The sequence below is a fragment of the Manacus vitellinus genome, unplaced genomic scaffold (genome assembly GCF_001715985.3).
Source record: "Manacus vitellinus isolate BGI_N305 unplaced genomic scaffold, ASM171598v3 scaffold_21_pilon, whole genome shotgun sequence".
In the NCBI taxonomy this organism is placed as follows: Eukaryota; Metazoa; Chordata; class Aves; order Passeriformes; family Pipridae; genus Manacus; species Manacus vitellinus.
The window spans coordinates 9,916,278-9,935,075 of NW_021939546.1; the positions used below are offsets into that span (position 1 = coordinate 9,916,278).

The following is an 18,798-nucleotide window of genomic DNA, read 5'->3' on the forward strand; positions in this document are numbered from 1 at the left end:
GTGTGTGTGTGTTATTCCCCCTCTCCCCACCCCTGGTGCCGTACCTCGGCCATGCTCCAGTGCCTACATCTCCTTACCTCCTGCGCGCCCCGCTCCCAGGTCCGGCGTATTTTAACCACCTTATCTTTTTCGACAGTTGCTTTCCGGAGAAATGCATATTTAATGATCTGCCTCTAGGCTTAAAGGCACAACAAAAGCACTTTGACGTGCATTTAAAGCTGCATTTATTTTCAGGTACTATTGATTTTAATAATCAACCCATCTCTCCCTTCCTTCCGCCCAGCGAGGTTTTTAAAAATATGTATTTTTAAAGGAGTGGATTTGATGGTGCTGCCACTTGACGCTGTCTAAGGCACAACAGACACCTATTTATCAGGGTGCTCCCCCAGAACGATAATAGTATTTCAGAATTATTTTGCCACCTCACTTCGTTATTCTTCAGCTCTACAGGAAATAAAATGACAGCGAACTTGGGGCATTTAAAAGAATTTTTTTTTCCCAGCCTTAGAGAAACGTGCTTAACTTAACAATGCACACTCATTAATCCTCCGCTTGCTGCCACTGACAAACTAACAAAACTTCACTTCCAAACAGCAATATTTCACCCGTTTCTGACTATTAAAAATTCTCAAGTTAGGAAGCATTCATTTCTTTCTCCTCCTCGAGAGTTATTTTCCTAAAGCATGTTTAGTCCAGAGTAACAAGGCATGGCACCCTGTAATTGCAACAGACCTTGAATTTATGTTCATCTCAACCAAAGCAACCGAGTTATTACTTTATTAACATATGCAGGATCATTTCATTTTACCACCCACACATTCATTTCATCAACTAAATACGTTTTTTTAAAAAAAATTTAAAAACGCTTGCAATGATACTAAACGTAAGAGCTGAAAACTGAGAAAGCTGGGATGGGCCACATTATAAGCTCACTTAGCTCTTTCCTAGAGAAAGAAAACCTGACTACAAATCACCACAACCACTTTCAAAATATGTAATCAAATCATCATTGTTCCAAAAGTTCCTTTTTTTTTTTAAAGTATAAATATGCTTTCCAAACTGCTAAGCTCTGAATTGACATTCACTACATTTTAAATTTCTTTAAACCATAGACACGCTCAAACACACAGACTAAACACACCAATAAAACATATGAAATATAGTAAAGCTCATAAAATCTAGCTATACACAGACCAAGCAAGGAGAAAAATCACATTTAAAAAACATCACACAATCTATTTGTGGAATGAGCACTGAATTCAATTAAAACATGAACAATGTAAAAGGCTGCAGAGGATTTCTCTCACCACGGATCCTTCTGAGCACATTTGTAGCTTGGTAAAAACTAGTATAGATTAAACTAGCCCGTAAGATACGTTTCCCAACTCAAATTAGATGACCTACAGACTGAACACAGGCATCAAAATGCTACACAGCTAGTATATTACCATACATTCCCGTGCAAATATACATCAAATATTAAAGTTAGATTTGTAATGCAAATTTTTTACTTAAGGTCTCTTCAGGGGTTAATAACACCAAAGAAGGCATCCAGAAATTATTTTTAAGTCTTTTCAACTTCAGCCTACTTTGTTACTATAAATTCGTTATGCATATCAAAAGATTCAGCCATTTTTCTGAAACAATAATCGCACGCTGCTCCTCTAAAAAATTAGCTATCTTATCCGTCTATAAATCCAGGTACTGTGCACACTGACCACTTCCCCAAAAAGCACCCCACACGCGCAGCCTTTCCGAGAAACACTAAAACAAATGCTCAAACATCCTCAGAGGCCTCTCTCCGTAAAGACAAAGGCAGAATCCTATTGTTGAAAAAGTCAACCTTATTCTCGTGTTTCCAATAGTACCATTTATCTTTCAGGGTAAGGGACTGACCACCGCATCACGGTGGTGACATTTGTAAAGCATCAGATTCTCTACACAGTCTCTCCAGCATCAGCCAGCAAGCCCCTGAGCAAAGCATATTTTTAGTGCAATCTTCCATCCCCACAAAAAGAAACTTGTCTTAAACAGCTAATCCAATATCAAAATGAAATCACAGGGTTGTTTCCCAGCCCCCCCCCCTCCCTCTCCTTACCATAAATGAGCAGTTTCTTGACTCATTAATGACAGTTTCCCTTAAAAGAAGTGATCTCATATCACTGAGCCCCTCTCCACCACGCATACATCCCAAAGGTTGCGGGTATCTTAGCATCAGTAGCCGCTAGCAAGCTCTCTCATACAGAGCCCAGATGGACTATACCAGAAGCCAATTCAGCGTTAATAACTACCTACTCTGTGCAGTTTAGAAGCCTTACGTGGCATAATGTCCTAGGCAACAGCAGCCGATTGAAACCGCAAATAAAAGACAACCCAATTCTCCAAAAGCATCAAAAGGAAAAAAATAATAAATTGAAGAATGATTTTTTTAAAAAAAAATCTCCTACTTTCATAAGATTAAACTGGAGCATTCACAAACATATGAAAAAGGAGAAAAAAAATCAGATGCTGCCCAGAAAAAGTGACAAAATATTACCTCATTATTTAACAAAGCAGCATTAAGCGTCCTGCTGATTTCAAACATCTTGCCACAGATTTTGGTTAAGAGAAACAGAAAGAATCCTTTGCAAGCCCTCTGTCTGCAAAGGGTTCTTCAATTTTCTTGCGCACAACAGAATAGTCAATATGTTATTTCCCTAGAGTTCGCACATTAAAACATCTAGTCAGTGAGCTGAATTTTCCCCTTATCACACTGTAGACTCCTGTTATATGTACTGCTCTCTTTGCAAGATTAGCCTGCCCCAAACATGGCTGTTGTTTAAACTATTCTTTAAAGTAACAGTTCACTCCATAACCACCAGGTGGGCAGTGTACACAAATTCAAGTAACCATCTTAAAGATTTTTCTTGGAATAGCTGCTGGTTGTGATATACAGTCTAAATGCCCCCTACACTTACCAAGCAGGAGGAAAAAAAAAATTGTCACTGTTTAACGCCCTTTCCTCCCCAGAAGTGAGCCCACACACAACCCACTAACATCACTTAACTTTTAACACAGATTTTTTTTTTTAAAAGGGACCTTAATTTATACAGGAGCTATTCATTCAGCAAAAATGAACTAAGTGATAAAATCCAATCAGTTCTGAGAGCAAAGTGCAATTAAAAGGGAAAGTACACCCATAGAAGTGGTCTATACTGCAGAAGAAACAACATCAGCATTAAGTTCAAGCACAATAATGTTCTTTCATGGAAACACAAAATTCAGCATGTAAATAATTCACACGAGGGTACAGTTTGTTAGAAAATATGAACTGTACCTTCAAGCAAATCGGAGACAACTTGATAAGATACTGGCATGACTTATTCTGGTTTAAATTTATTTATGGAGCCACTGTTGCACACATCAGAGCACAAGACCAAAATACGTGGAAAGGATCCAGCTTTCAACAGCACCTAAGTCTCCCAAGGTATCAAACTGTCCCTATTCCATCATGTCTGCAAGCTAATTAAGTACTTTTCCCCCACTTCATTTAAGGTCAAATACCTCAAGAAATACTTCCATTACTATAAAAAATATGAATTCACTCAACGCTCTACAGCAACACCCAGAGGCTTGAATGAGATTGGGATCTTCACGTGAGGTGCTGTACAAACACATTTGAAAAGTCGTTTCATGCCGAAGGATTTACAAACAACATTTACAAGACTGAAAGCACAAAGCAGAGGTGTGAGAACAATAAACAAAGAGCATCACAAAATGTCTTTACCAGCTGGGATGAACTGCTGGAGATATAAGGCATCTCTGGCAACTACCTGTGCTAAGGCAGATTCCAAAAGGTTATTTACTGAGGTTAAAGAATAAATGCATTAGATGGACAAGGACTTTACCACCTACAAAGTGCCATTACCCATTTCTTTCATTTATAGCAATCCATGTTGAATAACTATATGCAGAGTAGTGATTTTCTTTGCTGGCCTTTAACTAATATTAAAGTGATGCAGTAATGACTTAACCTTCTTGAATATGTATTGAGTTTCAAGTCATCCCTTTTTATATGAGAAAGGTTATTTGCATCGATTTCTGTTTGCATGAAATAAGCTTATTTTCTCATTCACCATATGCCTTGAACACTAATTAAAAGTGTCACTTTCTTCTAATGTAAAAACGTAATCATTTAGTAAATAAGTATTCTTGGCTTTTCGGTCTTTGTGATAATCTATTTAAGGACTTTTTATTTCCAGGTAACTTCAGTGCTTTGAATACCACACACTCCTCTGATGTAGAAAGAAGTGTTTTATAAATACATATTTTTGCTGGTTTTTTTTTTCAAATAAAAAGAAAAAAATAATCTAGAAGTGCATCTTTAAGGACCCACACTCCTCTTACCCTGAGGCAAATCCATCCAATCAATATGAAACCATTCACATGCCACCATCTGCCAAGCTGTAGAGCAATGTGGCTGGAACAGACCTCTTATAAAGCAGCAGTGGTCTCATTTTCAGTCTATTAGGGAAGCACCAGAGCTCTCGTGTGCAAGGACACAACACTCCAACCCAGATCTCCTCACACCACTTTCTCAGTGCACTGCTACAGAACTCCTGTAATTTTTGCTGCTCGAGTTTTCACACTAATCAAAGCAAGAGGGAGGAGAAAAAGATCAGTAACAGTCCTGTTCCACGGCAGTACAAAATAAAGAATTCAATTTAATTCTATCCTAATATGATTATAACAAACCATTTAAATGCTGCTGCCTGCGAACCACAACCTGGCATTTTCCATCACCTCATTTTCTGCTCTTCTGGAGACTGAACATTTGCCCCTAGAATAGTGTTACTCTTTTCCAAGACATTGCTATCATGAAGTTAATACTTAATTCTGATCAAAGAGTATTTTGTTGTTTGACAGATGGGAGGGTGCAGGTGTTTGAGGAACCAAGGAGATGCACATGAGAGCAAGAGATGGATCTTAAGTACAAAATGATTTAATAAAGATAACGGGCTGGGAAAGGACATTACACAATGCAAGCACCCGGGTTTGTCTTATGCAGTAATTCAAGAACCTCTGCGGAAACAGCCTCCAGTTCACGATACCACATCAACACTATCTTTGACAACACTGAGCTCACACAGTCCATCAGCAGTTCTCATAATGATTTAAAATGTTCTCCATCACCTATAACCCCATGCAAATTAGCTGTATGACTAACTGAAAAAGAGCAACAGAAGAAAAGGGAACGCGAAGGGGTGCAAACCCCTTATAAATGTACACAGAGAGAAGAAAAATTATTTTAAAACCATCCATGAAATTACAAGAAACTGAAAAGCTAAACACGCAATTCAGTGATGCTGAAAGTCACAAACTCAGGTGGAAAAGCCAATGCTGAATTGTTCATGGCACCTAAACCAAAGCCAGACTTCAGGAAAGAACAGAAACAAAAAAAAAACCAAAACCAAAACAACTCAGTGAAGCAGACTGCTCTTTGCTGTTCATGTCTGCAGGGGATGGGATAGACTGGGGGGTAGAAGGAAAAACAATGGCTAAACAGGTTATTTACCTATACAGCAAGGTTTTTTTCCACTGTTACTTGAACAGCTTACAATCAACTGTATATATATACATAATTTGTTTAGCTGCTGAGTAATTTAAAACACAATCAAGCAAAATAAAACACCCTACCACCAACTGCCCTGTGGAAATCAAGCAGGAGGAGGTGATTGAGACTGTAACATTGCACGACACTGAGAATGTTCTTCAGGCAACTGCTCTTAAAGGGTAGTGAATTCATATATTTGAGGAAGAATCCAATTTTTAAGGTTTCACTGCAAAATATGTAAGTCATGATAACTGAACACTAGCCACAGAAAAGAAATATACCATTTCTGAGAAAACAGCATGAGAAAAAGGTGACTGACATGGTTTGGAGTTTTTATCTGATGATCCTCCAGAAACACAGGAACCTGTCCCTGCCTGCTGTTCTGTCCCTGCTGTGGAACCCACCGACAAGCTGCACAAGCTCTGCTGCTGATGCAACGTACTGTGTGGTGCAATGAGACTCCTCTTGATGCTGGGGAGATGAAATATGCCACAGACCTACCTGGAAAAACTATCACCTTTTTGATCTGTGCCCAGAAAAGAAAGAAAAAAAAAATCCAGGGTAGTTAGAGATCTAGCTCCTTAAAGAGCTAGACATTAGATGCAGAACAAGACAGAAACCCTTCCTATATACTTACCACCCTAAATGAGGAATTTAGAGGCACAAAGCTTCGGCAAGTAGTCACAGTTCCCACAGAAATCACACTTCAGCTGCTTTTGCACAAATATGCTATTTAATGTTGCTTGCCCACTTTCTTTTTCATGCCTTATGAGATGTGTAATTTGGATGCTGCATAGCTGCTCTAAGTATCACACGCCAATTTTCCAAAGATGCGTGTATTTGCAAATCCCACTGTGGATACTTATGTTTGAACGCTGGGAGACTGGAACAAAACTCTCCAGGGCACACCAGAGCACAGAGGTAACAAAATGAATAGATGTAAATAGCTCTGATGGCAAGAGAAGTCTCAGTGATAGGAACCACATCCTCAATTTCAGAACTGAAAGCAGGGCACACAACAGAGATTTAGGTGTGCATGGGTGCCAGTGAATAACCTCAACAAAGGTTTTCTGGGACTGTGAGGGTACAGGCCAACCAGGGAAGTGGGCCAGCATCTCTGCTACAGTGCAAGAAGGATTTGGAGAAGATGATTCAGCACCTTCCCAGCACGTCCTTGGCTCTACACTCCTCTCCCAGCTCCTAACTAATGCTTTGCAACACAGAGCATCCACTCAGTCACAGTATGTCTTGCCTGGCCAATTTTCAATACATTTTAAAGAATCCACTGTCAGGGCTGCAAGACTGAAAAGCAAAAGGCAGCATTTATTGTAGGTAAACATGTTAACACAGCAATAATGCCAGTAATCCTTTCTCCCCTTTCCCAGTTCTTTTACTTTTGGCTAAGGAATATAGATTCCAGTGCTTTCAGTCCCCTGATTGTTTTCTTCCTTTTAAATTCAGAGACATTAAAACTTGTATTCAACAGACATCCTAAATCCTACAGCTTGCTTTCCTATCACTACAAGTAGGATTCAATCCTACCTACAGGGAGAGTAAAAACATTTCTACATTGCTGTCTATTTTGTATAATAAAGTTAGCAAAGTTTCAGCTGAGCACAAATGAAGATGTTTTCAAAGATTTATGACTGCATTTTTAAAATGTATTTACTTGTAAATAATGAAAGGACCTAGACACTGAAGAACTCCAGACTTACCAGGGAGATTTACATGAGTTCAGCCATTTTTAATGTGTCTATGTATAAGCACAAAAACCCTCATAAAAAATGTGAACAGGGTCTTTCAACCAGCATTGCCTAATTTTAGAACAGTTGATGGATTTGCTTTAAACCCACCCGTAATACAGTGTGCAATATACCTTGTACTCAGGCCAAATAATATCAATAAGAAGAACAAAGATAAAAACCTGAAAGGGGATTAATGTGCTGATGTTTCTAAGATTTGAGACAGTGATCAGAAAGATCTGGGGAAGAGTGCAAGGTGGCTGGATCAGAAGAGAGGTACAGGAGGAATCAAAGGAGACCCGTGAGCAGTTTGCAGAGGGGTTATATCTCCTGCAAGTTGCAATTACACAGGAAGGATGCAGAACCAGGGAAGAGACAAAAGAGAATAAAGAGAATAAAAAGTGTCAAGAGCTATTAATTGTCCCAATTACTTCTTGTTAGAACAGCTGGCACTTACATATAGTATTTAGTAACAGTAGGCAGAATGTAAATAAGTATTACAATTTTAAACATAAAAAAAAAAAATAAATCTCACAATCACATCTGGGTCAACCCTTTCATGCAACCTATTCCCAAACCAAGGATGCTCGAAAGGAGAAAATAAAGTTTAAAATGGCTTTGGTACACAAACCAAGCTTACCTCATGCTGCAAAGCTTACACCTGTATGCAGAAGTGCCAAGACTTACCAGAAGCTTCCTGTGTACATCTGTTTTATTTTACCCCTCAACAAATAAGGATTAAGTACGTTGCCTGAACAAGGTATCCAAAACTCAGGGATAAACAGCTCCATTATGAACATGGATCGCACAAGTCCTTAGGGTATAATTTAGATTACAGAAATGACAATTTTTTTAACAATAAGGAAAAAAAAAGGTAAAATAAATGGTAGCAGGTATAAGAACCAGAGTTAATGCAGTATTTAAGAAAGGACCAATGCTGACACTCAACTGCTCATACTGACAGACAAAAAGAAAGGGACTAAAGAAAGGCAACCAAAAAAAAAAAAAAAAAAAAACAAATCAGCTGTGGCTCCTCTTCTTGCCCTCTGCAGTTCACAGGGCTCATGTCTTGGGATCAGGATTCCTACCCAATTTTCACAGATTATGTGCATTTATAGTTTTCTTTAAACTCCTCTTTGCCAAGTGTCAGACATACCTTAGCAGATGATTTTTAGCTTCCTTTGAAGTAGGGCAGATGAACAATGGGTATTTTTAGTACTTTTTTTTTAAAAAAAAAGCATTAAAAATATGCTAGTAGCTATAAAAATTGTTTAGGGCTAAATTTCTTAATAAATAACTTTGGTTACAATTACTTAGCAATACATATTTGGTGCTTGGGCTTCAAGGGATCTGTGCAGCCCAGCTGGAGAAGGTGGCAGGTTGGCAACCAAGAGTGACTTCACTTCTGCACTCAATCACCTCTTCCACAGCCACAGGTGATATGTTTTCTTCACTACTTCAGACTGACTTTTAATTCAACAGGAAGGTAAAAGAGGTGAGGCAGCAACCAGGCTGCTTTTGTTTTCTCCAGTCCATGGAGCAGAGCTGTGAGAGAATGGCCTCTACCTGCAGATCAGTTTGCCTCACCTAAGGTCACACACCATCTAGGAGCAAGGCTCTCCAACCCCCCTTGTACAAGCAGCTATGGGCAATGGTCACTTCCAAGGCACAATCCATCTGTCCTGCACTACAAAGCTCTGATAAATCATGCTCTTGACTTCACTGGCTATGCACTAAGGAGTCAGACCAATCTCACCATGGGTTTACCGGGTGATGAAGGCAGGTGGTCTCCAGTTGATACCCACCTAGCTGCACATTTACCCAAACTCCAGCAACCCTGGGGATCTCCTTGCAATCCTTGGTAGAACCAAGCATAACTGGTCAGAAGTACAAGTAAGGACTTAAGTGAACAGCAATTCAAGCAAGGCAAGTTTCAGACCACCCAGGACCCAGATCACAGACCCAGACAATGCCAACACAGTGCACCATAACAGCTACACAAAGCAAATCCTGCAAGACTGTGTTGGTCTGTACATGGAAAAAGCCTAACATCTCTGGAAGCACGTAAGGCAACTTACCAAAAGAAAAAACCCAGCAAGATTTATTTCATGAACTCTTGGATGGATGCTCACACATAACAGAAGCTTTGATTCTGGACCTCCAAACAGCTAAGGCTTAAGAAAAAAGGGTTCTAGTATGTCCAATTTATGACTGTTGGGAAAAGCAACAAATCACATCAAAACAGCTACTCAAAACCTATCCAGCTATAGACCATCACTGTGTAGTTTAAGAATATTTCACTCCATTGCTTGAATGCATTTATATTCTTCCAGGCAGTTTTCCTGATGTTTTCTAAGGATTCCCCAATGCAACAACAAATGATCTTTCTTTTAATAGTATCACTGGATGCGCTCTAACCTGCATCTAGGGACACCCTGCTCTGCTCAGATAAAACTTAATTGTTCTTCTGACATCGTACAATGAAGGAACTTTAAACTCACCTAATATATGGAGCAACCCTCTATTTTTAACATTTTCCATAGCCCCAATGCCTACAGGAACATTTCTCAAGTAAAAAAACTCACTTAAAATGTTCCAGGAGAGCACAGATAACCAACCTACACCTAGTGAGAAAAAGAATATATTTATTTTTTTAAAAGTGTCAAATAAAGGATTAGATTTTATTCTGCTGTAGTAGGTATCAGTGATGCTGTGGAACATTTTACAAAGAGAATTTCAGCTGCTGGCAACAAACTGCAAAAACCCCTACAGCATGTCTGTACTGATTTTTTCCCCTAGACTATTTCCAGAACCTTTTGCTTTCCATCAAAATATCAGGACAGCATAGGTGCACGCCATAAAATTCTGTGGTTTGGTAGTGGACATTTCAGCTCCTGACCTTTTAGGTTAATGGCACCATTTAAATTTAAGACACAATGAAGCCATTAACCAATTACTCGCACTGACCTCACTGGTAGGGGGAAGACTGTCAACATTGAGAATGAGGCCAATTATTTAGGTGCTATCATCTGTTCAGGAAGTCACCCTCTTCAGCTGGTTAGGAGACTATCCCAGGCTGGAGGATGATGACATGGATTTATCTATTCCCGCCTTTGTCACTTCTCAACTGCCATACAGGCACAAATATTTTGATGCTTAGGAAACTCCTACCAGCAGAGATAACACTCCTCAGCAACTCAAGATTACTTCACACACACAGAGTTTTGTTTTCTTTCTCCACTGGCATCAGTCAGGCCTTAATATGTTCAAGACTCCAGTCATCATCATCATCAAGAGCCTCCCATGCACATGGCCTGCGCCCACAGCCCCAGACTATGAACACTGCCATGAGAAAAACTGCAGCTCTGCACATGCTGCTGACAGATACAGGATTTCCTCCACTAATGAACTCCCTGAAATTTCATCACTTGCTGTTCCATGTGGAAAGCAGAGCCAACCTTTCCTTCTGTATCATTAGGATCATAACAGTAATTTATTGAAAAAAAATAATCTGTCAGAACTAGATGCTATTGCACATTTCATAAGCTTTTAAGTAATGAATGAAGGAAAAAAAAAAACCCACAACATCTCACAGATGCAGTCACATCAACTACACAAACCAAAATAAGACCAGATACTAAAAATGAATGTGGGGAAAAAAACAACATGTAAGTGTATACAGTAAAATCTTGCTCCAAATGCTTCCACAAGACCCAGATCGAAATCACTTTAAAAAACACTGCAATCAAGCTTAATGGAGACTTTACTTTATTCAGCTATTTAAGAATCCAGAAAAAAAAAAAAAGAAACCAACTCAATTCCTACACAAGAGACTGCTTTTGTAAGATTCAGATTAAGATGAACAGGCCAGATGCTGTGGTGCACCAAATTTCTTCCTCAGCATTTTCCCATCCTGTCCACGAGCTCAGCCTCACCATTCTGTGAAAGGGCAACTGCTGAGCATCAGAGCTGACAGGTTTAGCAGGAAGGAGGAAAAAAAAGCACATCAGCTGATGACATTCCCACACCACAAGAGGATCCCAAACGTGTTGTTAAACACTACGAAAAGCAACACAACCTGGCAAAATTTCAAACAGGTTTCCAGTAGAGTGACCTGCAAGGAGCAGCATGAGATTCATGGAGTCAAGCAAGGAGGAAGCCCCGGCCACGGCCAGGTGTGCTCCCAGGGCTGAGTGTCCTGATGGGTCCCACCTGCAGCCTCCACCACCACCCTGGTCCAGGTGCTCCATTTAAGCTCAGGGCTGGGGCACAGAGAGGAAAATTCCAGCCTTTGAGTTTCTAAGAAAGCGAATGGAGAAAGACAACGGGGTGATAGCTCCAGCTGTAATCTCCAGCAATGCATCTCTCAAGTATAGGGCTGGGATTTTTGTCAGTCAGACATTTGTAGTGCAAGACTGGTTAGATGCACTGAGAGGCACACAAATCCGGAAAGTGTGTCTCTGTACCACATGGAGCATCCTAGTATTACAGATGATTTAACTACGTGGTTCCATAAAGGGTAGTTAGTTCTGGGTGTTAATAACCCTGATTCAGAACTCTGCTCAGCAATGTACTCATTAGCCAGACCATCTGTGTAAAGGGAACAACCTACGCTGTCACAGCACACGGAGCCTGGGGCTGACCTTAATATCTTCCCCCACATACCAGCAGAGGACAAGAGGAGGGAAAATTGGCATTGGTTTCTGTCTTCACTGCTGCCAGAGGAAAGATAGCTGGGCTGGAAAGGAAGTTTCTCACCTCTCCAGTCACTTTGCCAGCTGTGGCAAATGTGAAGTGGCAACTTCTCTTCCTCCTAAGGTCCCACTGGTGAAGTGGGAAATCTGGATGTCCTGTTAAGATATGGTAAGTCCTGTTTAGATATCACAGGACTCTGACTTACTAGGGAATGAGGGGCTTCACAGATCATGTGAAAGAATAAAACCTCCCAACACAGCCAGTGTAAATTATTTGATGGACTCAAAAGTGCCCAGCATGACATGGAATTACATTGCAAATATACTCTATTTGTTACTTGTTATTCCATCCTCTGTAGCACGCATGTGCTAAAAGAGGCTGCAACACTGCCTGGGGCACATTCCTGGACATTCCTCCTACCTGCACACAGGCCCTATGCAGGTCCCTAAGATCCCTTAGCTGACTGCTACAGGAGCAACCTACACGACAGATTCAGGCAGGTCGGACGGACTACAAGACAGTAAGGATACATCCCAGCACTGAGTGAAACGTGCAGTCATGTCCAAGACATCTTTAAGCACGTTCAGGATTAGGCCTCTCTTTCTAGGCACACCATTCTTCCAAAACCTGCTTTTCTGGCCAACAAACATGCTCCCTTCTCAAGATGGAAAAAAAGCAAAACAAACCATCCAAACCAATCTGCTTAATGTGCTATTTACTTCAGGAAGTGCCATTTTTTCTTCTCTATCAATCTCTTTTCATCTTTGATTCCTTAACTGCATTCATCTATTGTGTTTATTAATTTACTCTGACTGCTGCCACGTCAAAGTACAGATGCAAAGAGCAGACCCAATGCTATTGCGTGCTCTCTGCTTACATGAGAGCCTGAGAAGAGCTCCAGTGAGCCAAGTACAAACCACAGTGTGGAGCCCCGAGTGAGAGGAAACTCTGAGAGGGATTTGAATGACTCTTCTAAGACATAATTAAAGCTGATGTTTTCTTTAGAGCAGTGAAATTCAGCAACAAGTACATTAACAGAAAGGCTGGTATTGCAAACACCAACAGGCAAAAGGCATCTCAATTCAACTGAAAGTAAATTGTCTGGATTTTGAAATGCTACCTAGAATGCCAGTAAGTGTATACAAAGCACTTTATCTCTTCTCATCATGGCATGGGAGAAATAATCTCCCACACATCAAGGCTGCTAGTGGGAACCTTGTCCTCTGGAAACAACACTTCTTTCTAAGGTTTCAGCATTCAGTTTTGCTGCTGTGCAATTCCCTTCCATCTAAGGGAAGGGATCAAATTAAAGTTTTTTTTCAGATGTTTGATTTTGCAAAGCCTGTAGTAGTTTAGCATCTTTGATATTTCCACCTTTCTGCCATCCATTCAAGACTTGCCAGTGGGTTAGAAAGCTGCTAATCAGGGAATACGTGACCAACAGACAAGCAGGAGAGCATAAGGACTTCTCTTAGGAAAACAGAAACAAACCCAAACAAAGTTATTCAAAACCACAGCTACTTGAACGAGGAGCAAAAATTAAAATTGTTGGCAAGTGACAGACCTGGAAACAGCAGTATCAGACCAGCTTTGTATCATATCATATCAATATCTTGACTTCTGCAAATGACACTTCATAATCTCAGATACAGAACCAGTTATAAACCTCTCTGGCAAAGCCACAGGTGCTCAATACAGCTCTACAGCTCAACTTGAACTGAAGCAACAAACCCTGCTTGCACATGTCCCTTAGCAGGGCAGCAGCCACCCTTCTGCAAACCCAGAGATCCCACATGCAGCCACCAGCAGCTCCTCACACACTTCTTGGCAAGTCAAAGCAGATTTCGTGGGTATTACTATTTCCATAAACTGGCAGGCACAAGGAGATGAGATAAATCTATAACCTACAGACAGGTCTAGAGCAGAGGATAGGTGTTAGGATCCTGCATCTGGTGGGCAAATCCTTCCATGAAGATGAGGTTTTGAAATTTTCGCGGGAATGTACAGAGGAGATGGGCAAGCTTTCTTTGCCCCAGGGGTGTCAGGTCTCTCTTCTGACCTAGAAAGCTCCTCCAGTAAAAGTATTTCTATTAAACAACATCCATGTACCTTAGAGAACCTGGAGTTCTGCATAAGCAATAAGCAACAGCTTGGCAAAAGGAGGCTTTACATGGGCTACTGCAACTAAAGAAACTGGCAAGGACGTCAAAAGGCATCAATTCAGCTATAAAAACGCTCATGAAAAGCAATCTGGAACTATGTATTTATAAGAGAAATTAAATACAAAAGGATATGCAGTGAACATGCTTGTTGGGAGGGTCAGGAAACCCAGTGTTTATGTATTACCCATAAGAAACCATTGGCACACAGATATTTACCTTACAGCAAACCACGGTGCCTAACTGAAAAAGACCTAAAAAACAAGTGAAGACAAACTAACAGCAAGAAAGGTGCAAAGACTTTAACTATACAAAGACTCTTTAGCTATACATTGCATGGAAGTATGGAGGACAATGGTTCAAATAAAGTCAACTGTGTTGGAAATAGTGCATGAAATCCCAGAAGTGACAAAACTACTAGTCAGTGAAGAAAATGAAAGGAGCCAAGTGGAAGAAATCAATCAAGAAGAAAAAGTAAGCTTTTTTTTTTTTATAAAGGCAGGCAAGGGGCCAGATAACATCGAGGGACACGCATACAAAAAAAAAAAAAAAAAAACAAACAGCAGAAAAGTGTAGCTCTACCTCCAAGAACAGCAAGTGATAAATTTGATAATAAACTAGAAAGCTCCAAACTAAGGAATGACAGCAAGCAGTGAGGGGTGAAAACAATTTTTCTTGTGCTGGAAAAAAACCCACCTTCTAATGCAAATGGATGAGCTGATTAACAAAGCTTGCAGAGCCTGTTGTGAAAGACGGGTGAATGGAGAGAACCCGAGGGAGACACTAAGAGCATGTAAACCAAATCAGGGAGCAGCTGACTGCATTCAGAGGGAAGAGGCTATAGGAGCACTTAGAAACACAGAAAACAAGAATATGACCTAGGCTGCACGAAGCACTAGTAAACACACTGAAGTGGAGGGCAACAGGAAGCATCTGTTCAATGTATTCTTAGACTGCAGAAGTATCAGCAGTTTTACAAATACCACCATTTATTATTATTAGTTTTTATAATCGTGGGGGAAGCACTAGAATACTTATTTTTACTGAAGTTACACAAAACCCACACAGAAACCACACTTGTTTTTCAGTACTAAAAACCCAACTGTTGAAAGGTGAGAACAACCCTTAATTTATGGAAATCCCAAACGCAATCTCCCATGCATTAACTTTAAATCATTATGGAAACAAAGGCTGCATATTTTGTCTATTGTGGGGATACTGAAGTACTTTTTTTTTAGAAATAGTTTACTATGTCAATGAAAATGCAGATGCTTCTGTGCACTTCAGGGACTTCAAACACTGCATCAATTATCTGAATAAGTAATGAAAAGACATTGTGAATAAAATGGTTCACCAAGCCTGGTTCACAAGTCAATTGCTTTCTGAATCCAGTAATATACTGTAATATTTGACACGTTATTTCTTTTTGCAAGAGGTTAAGAGTTTTCCGTGCCCCTATGCTACACTTGCTGCAAACAGTTTGGGGAGAAAAAACCAGACCAATTATAAAAGACTGCAAGAAGTACAACACACCTTTGGATTCTCTGCCATAACCCCCTTTTCACATAAAAGAAAAAAACCGAAAAAAAGTCCCTGAAACCAAAAAGTTGAAGTCCAACCAAACCAGAAACATGACAATCTCCCTAGCAGACTGGGCCAGTGATAAGCAATTTAATACTTTCAAATTCAATCCCTGACAAACTGGACTAGGTCACAGTAGAACACGAAATGTCTGTTTGTTGAGCTATGGTTTCCAAAGAGTCTCTTACTGGCACCTGGAAACAGAGCAAGCATAAGGCTGATTATCATTTCTGTAACCCCCAAGGAAAACTATCATGCAAGATGTTTGAGTAAGAGCAATGCTGTTCGAAGGCAGCATTCATAAACAGAACAAAGACTAAACAAAAGGCTAAACAAGTACATCATAATTAACAACTACAACCAAACTTTTAATTAAGATATGTAAGAAAAATCAAGGAGAGCTAATTAAAAAAACACCAGCGTATATACTTTCTTAGAAAAATCTGAATTGGTACCGTGAAATAAACAGGCTAATTAGAAGTGACCACAATTATTTTGTCACTGTTATTGAGTTTAGTCATGATTTTTCAGCTTGTTCTTTAATTCTGCATCTTGTCTGCACTCCTCTGTTGTTCGAATGCAGGATTTTTCCATCCAATTTCTTTAAAAACTAAGCAAAAGTGAAGAAAATACCCTAGAGATTACACTTTGTATGTCTGGCATATTTTGTCATTAGTTTTGAGACACACTCTTTTCTGCCTAGGTCAGTATAATTCTTGCAGGGCCAGAATTATAATTATTCTACTCCCCCTATTCATCCAGAAAAAAATCCACAGTTACCACAAATGAATCCTGATACAATTGCCACATCAATAATGCTACACTCAACATGTTTTTCTTTTATCCAGGCAGCCAGACCAGCATAAGAACATGATGCTGCTTCACACAGATTTTACTGTTAGGTATCAACTTCCCTTAAGGCCAAAAAACCGTTACAGATAATAGGAATCTAACTGGCAATATTAAGGTTTTACTTCTTTCCTCTTATATACTACCCTTTCATGAAAATACATCCATTCTCATTACTTTTGCCATTCTTCAAAACTGTTACCATGCTGATTTGAACAGTAACACTTAGTTAATGCTGATAGAAACAAGTAAAGAAAAATGCTGACACAATCTGGAGTTATTTAAGAAGTTATTTGCTACATATCTATTTCTAGAAAATTAATAAAAAGTTGCTGACTCCCAGCTGTAAAAATCCCAAGTACACCCAGGCAAAATAAAAATGGGTAAAAAAGGGAATTCCCATCCACAATCCCAGAATGCAAACACCAAAATGATTTGCAATTAACGACTTCTACCTCTCCCCTACAGTGTTGGCACTATACCCACCACTCTATTGAGATACATGTTAACTCTTTCTGCTTATCAGACTGAGCAGGATCCACCTTCCAGAAAGTTGTTTCTGCAGCAACACGGAAGCAAAATTCTACTTTTTAAAATACTCTTACATCTAACAGAAATTGATGGCCTCTTAAAGTTCTGCTCTGGTGCACCACAAGTAACCCTTAAAGTGCCCAGGAAGAGCTGGCTGCTCACCACAGTATCTTCCTTCACTCCACATTTAAAGTTCCAGGCAATTGCTGTCCTAACTGTAGCTTTCAGACTATTATGGCTGTAGGGTGTCCCCTTTTTCCCTCTCCACAAAACCAGGGCATTCTGAACTAGTAAAGCAACCTTGTCTTTACTAACACCATAGCACATATCTTCCTTGGAAGTCACTCAACTTTTAAGTTTGAGGCGTTTCCTTCTTTGCACTGAGACAAAAATAAAGAGTCCTTCCTCTATACGGCTAAAAAAAGTTTCAAACCCCCTTCAAAATTGAGATAAAAACATACATGCCTGTGCCAGGTATCTCATAGATGGGAATCTCCATTTCCTCAGACTATTCCCAGGCTCCTCTATTGCCAAAGGTAGACAAGCACTTTCTCCCTAGTCTGTATTTTTCTGTTCGATAGGTGGAATTAAGTAAAAGGCTTATTTCTGTGCAAAGGCTTCTTCTTCTGCATAGCAATAAGCCTCACATTGTAATTGATTTTTTTTAAGTGTCATTTAAATTATTTTGGTATGATTTATCTTTCCTTACTTTTTCCTAAAACATCTCAGAATATTAACAAGGAAATAAATGTAGTAATACTCTAACATCTTCAAACATTACCTAATTTAAAAATCTAATTTACTTTTCATCATTTAGGTTTCCTTACTATTTCAGATGTCACTCAGTGTGGATAGTAAAATTAGACTATCAGTTTCATTTTTGCTTTGAACGTGTTGCAGGTTCTGCTTCTCAACCACTAGAACTTTCATGTTTAAAGTTTCCAAAATTGTTCTGGAACTTTTAATTTAAAAAAAGGGGGAACTACTGCTTTGTTTTTATTAAAACAATTCTCAAGTGCTCTCCCTGGCCCTTTTTACAAGAGAAGGCCAAGTTCTGGCACAAAAATAAGCCTCAAACGTACCTGTTAAGTAGTAGTAAGTGGTTTTCTATTAATACAGAGAGACAATAAAAGTCTTAAATGGCACTGAGGGTGCCATTGTGTACAATGGCCTTCCAAACAAGTCAGTGGGAGACCTGCTTAAGAACGAATAAACAAATTGAAAAAGTAATAATACATGACTATGTCCTATTCTTGCTTTGGTGAAATTTAAAAGATGATTTATCACCAAAGGCAGCCTTACTGTCTTAAGGCCTCCACAACCAGTGTCAGCTTTATTCAAGGCCTGCCACCACACTTGAAAAGAACTCAAGGAAAACATTTAGGAAAACTTATTAACACACGTGTTCACTGACAGAACTTACTTTGGAAATAGAGTTTTTTATATGGAACAATAAATGAACAGAAGTCTCAACTACATCCAAGCTAACCTTTTTATATGCGGGAATACCTCACACCATCAGTCCGCTGCAGGAAAAAAAAAGCTACCAGCACAAAACCAGCACCAACTTCCAGAGTTAAGTATTAGGCAATTAAAACTACACAAGTCATGGGTAAAGACTTTAATTAAAAACACCTTAACTGTGCTA

General features: G+C 39.5%; 1 protein-coding gene across 3 annotated transcripts in view; it reads right to left on the reverse strand.

Moving 5' to 3' along the window:
- Positions 1 to 2,798, reverse strand: part of ELAVL4 (ELAV like RNA binding protein 4) — a 65,815-nt gene extending 63,017 nt beyond the window's left edge. The window contains exon 1 of one of the 3 annotated variants that reach the window (XM_018072268.2): positions 2,537 to 2,798. In XM_018072268.2, the coding sequence (XP_017927757.1) occupies positions 2,537 to 2,584 (48 nt within the window). In that variant the 5' untranslated portion in view covers positions 2,585 to 2,798. Of the gene's footprint in view, positions 1 to 77; positions 128 to 2,098; positions 2,248 to 2,536 lie in introns of those variants that run through there. The other 2 variants (XM_008925208.2, XM_018072272.1) reach the window with 2 other exon arrangements.
- Between the last annotated feature and the right edge of the window lie 16,000 nt (positions 2,799 to 18,798).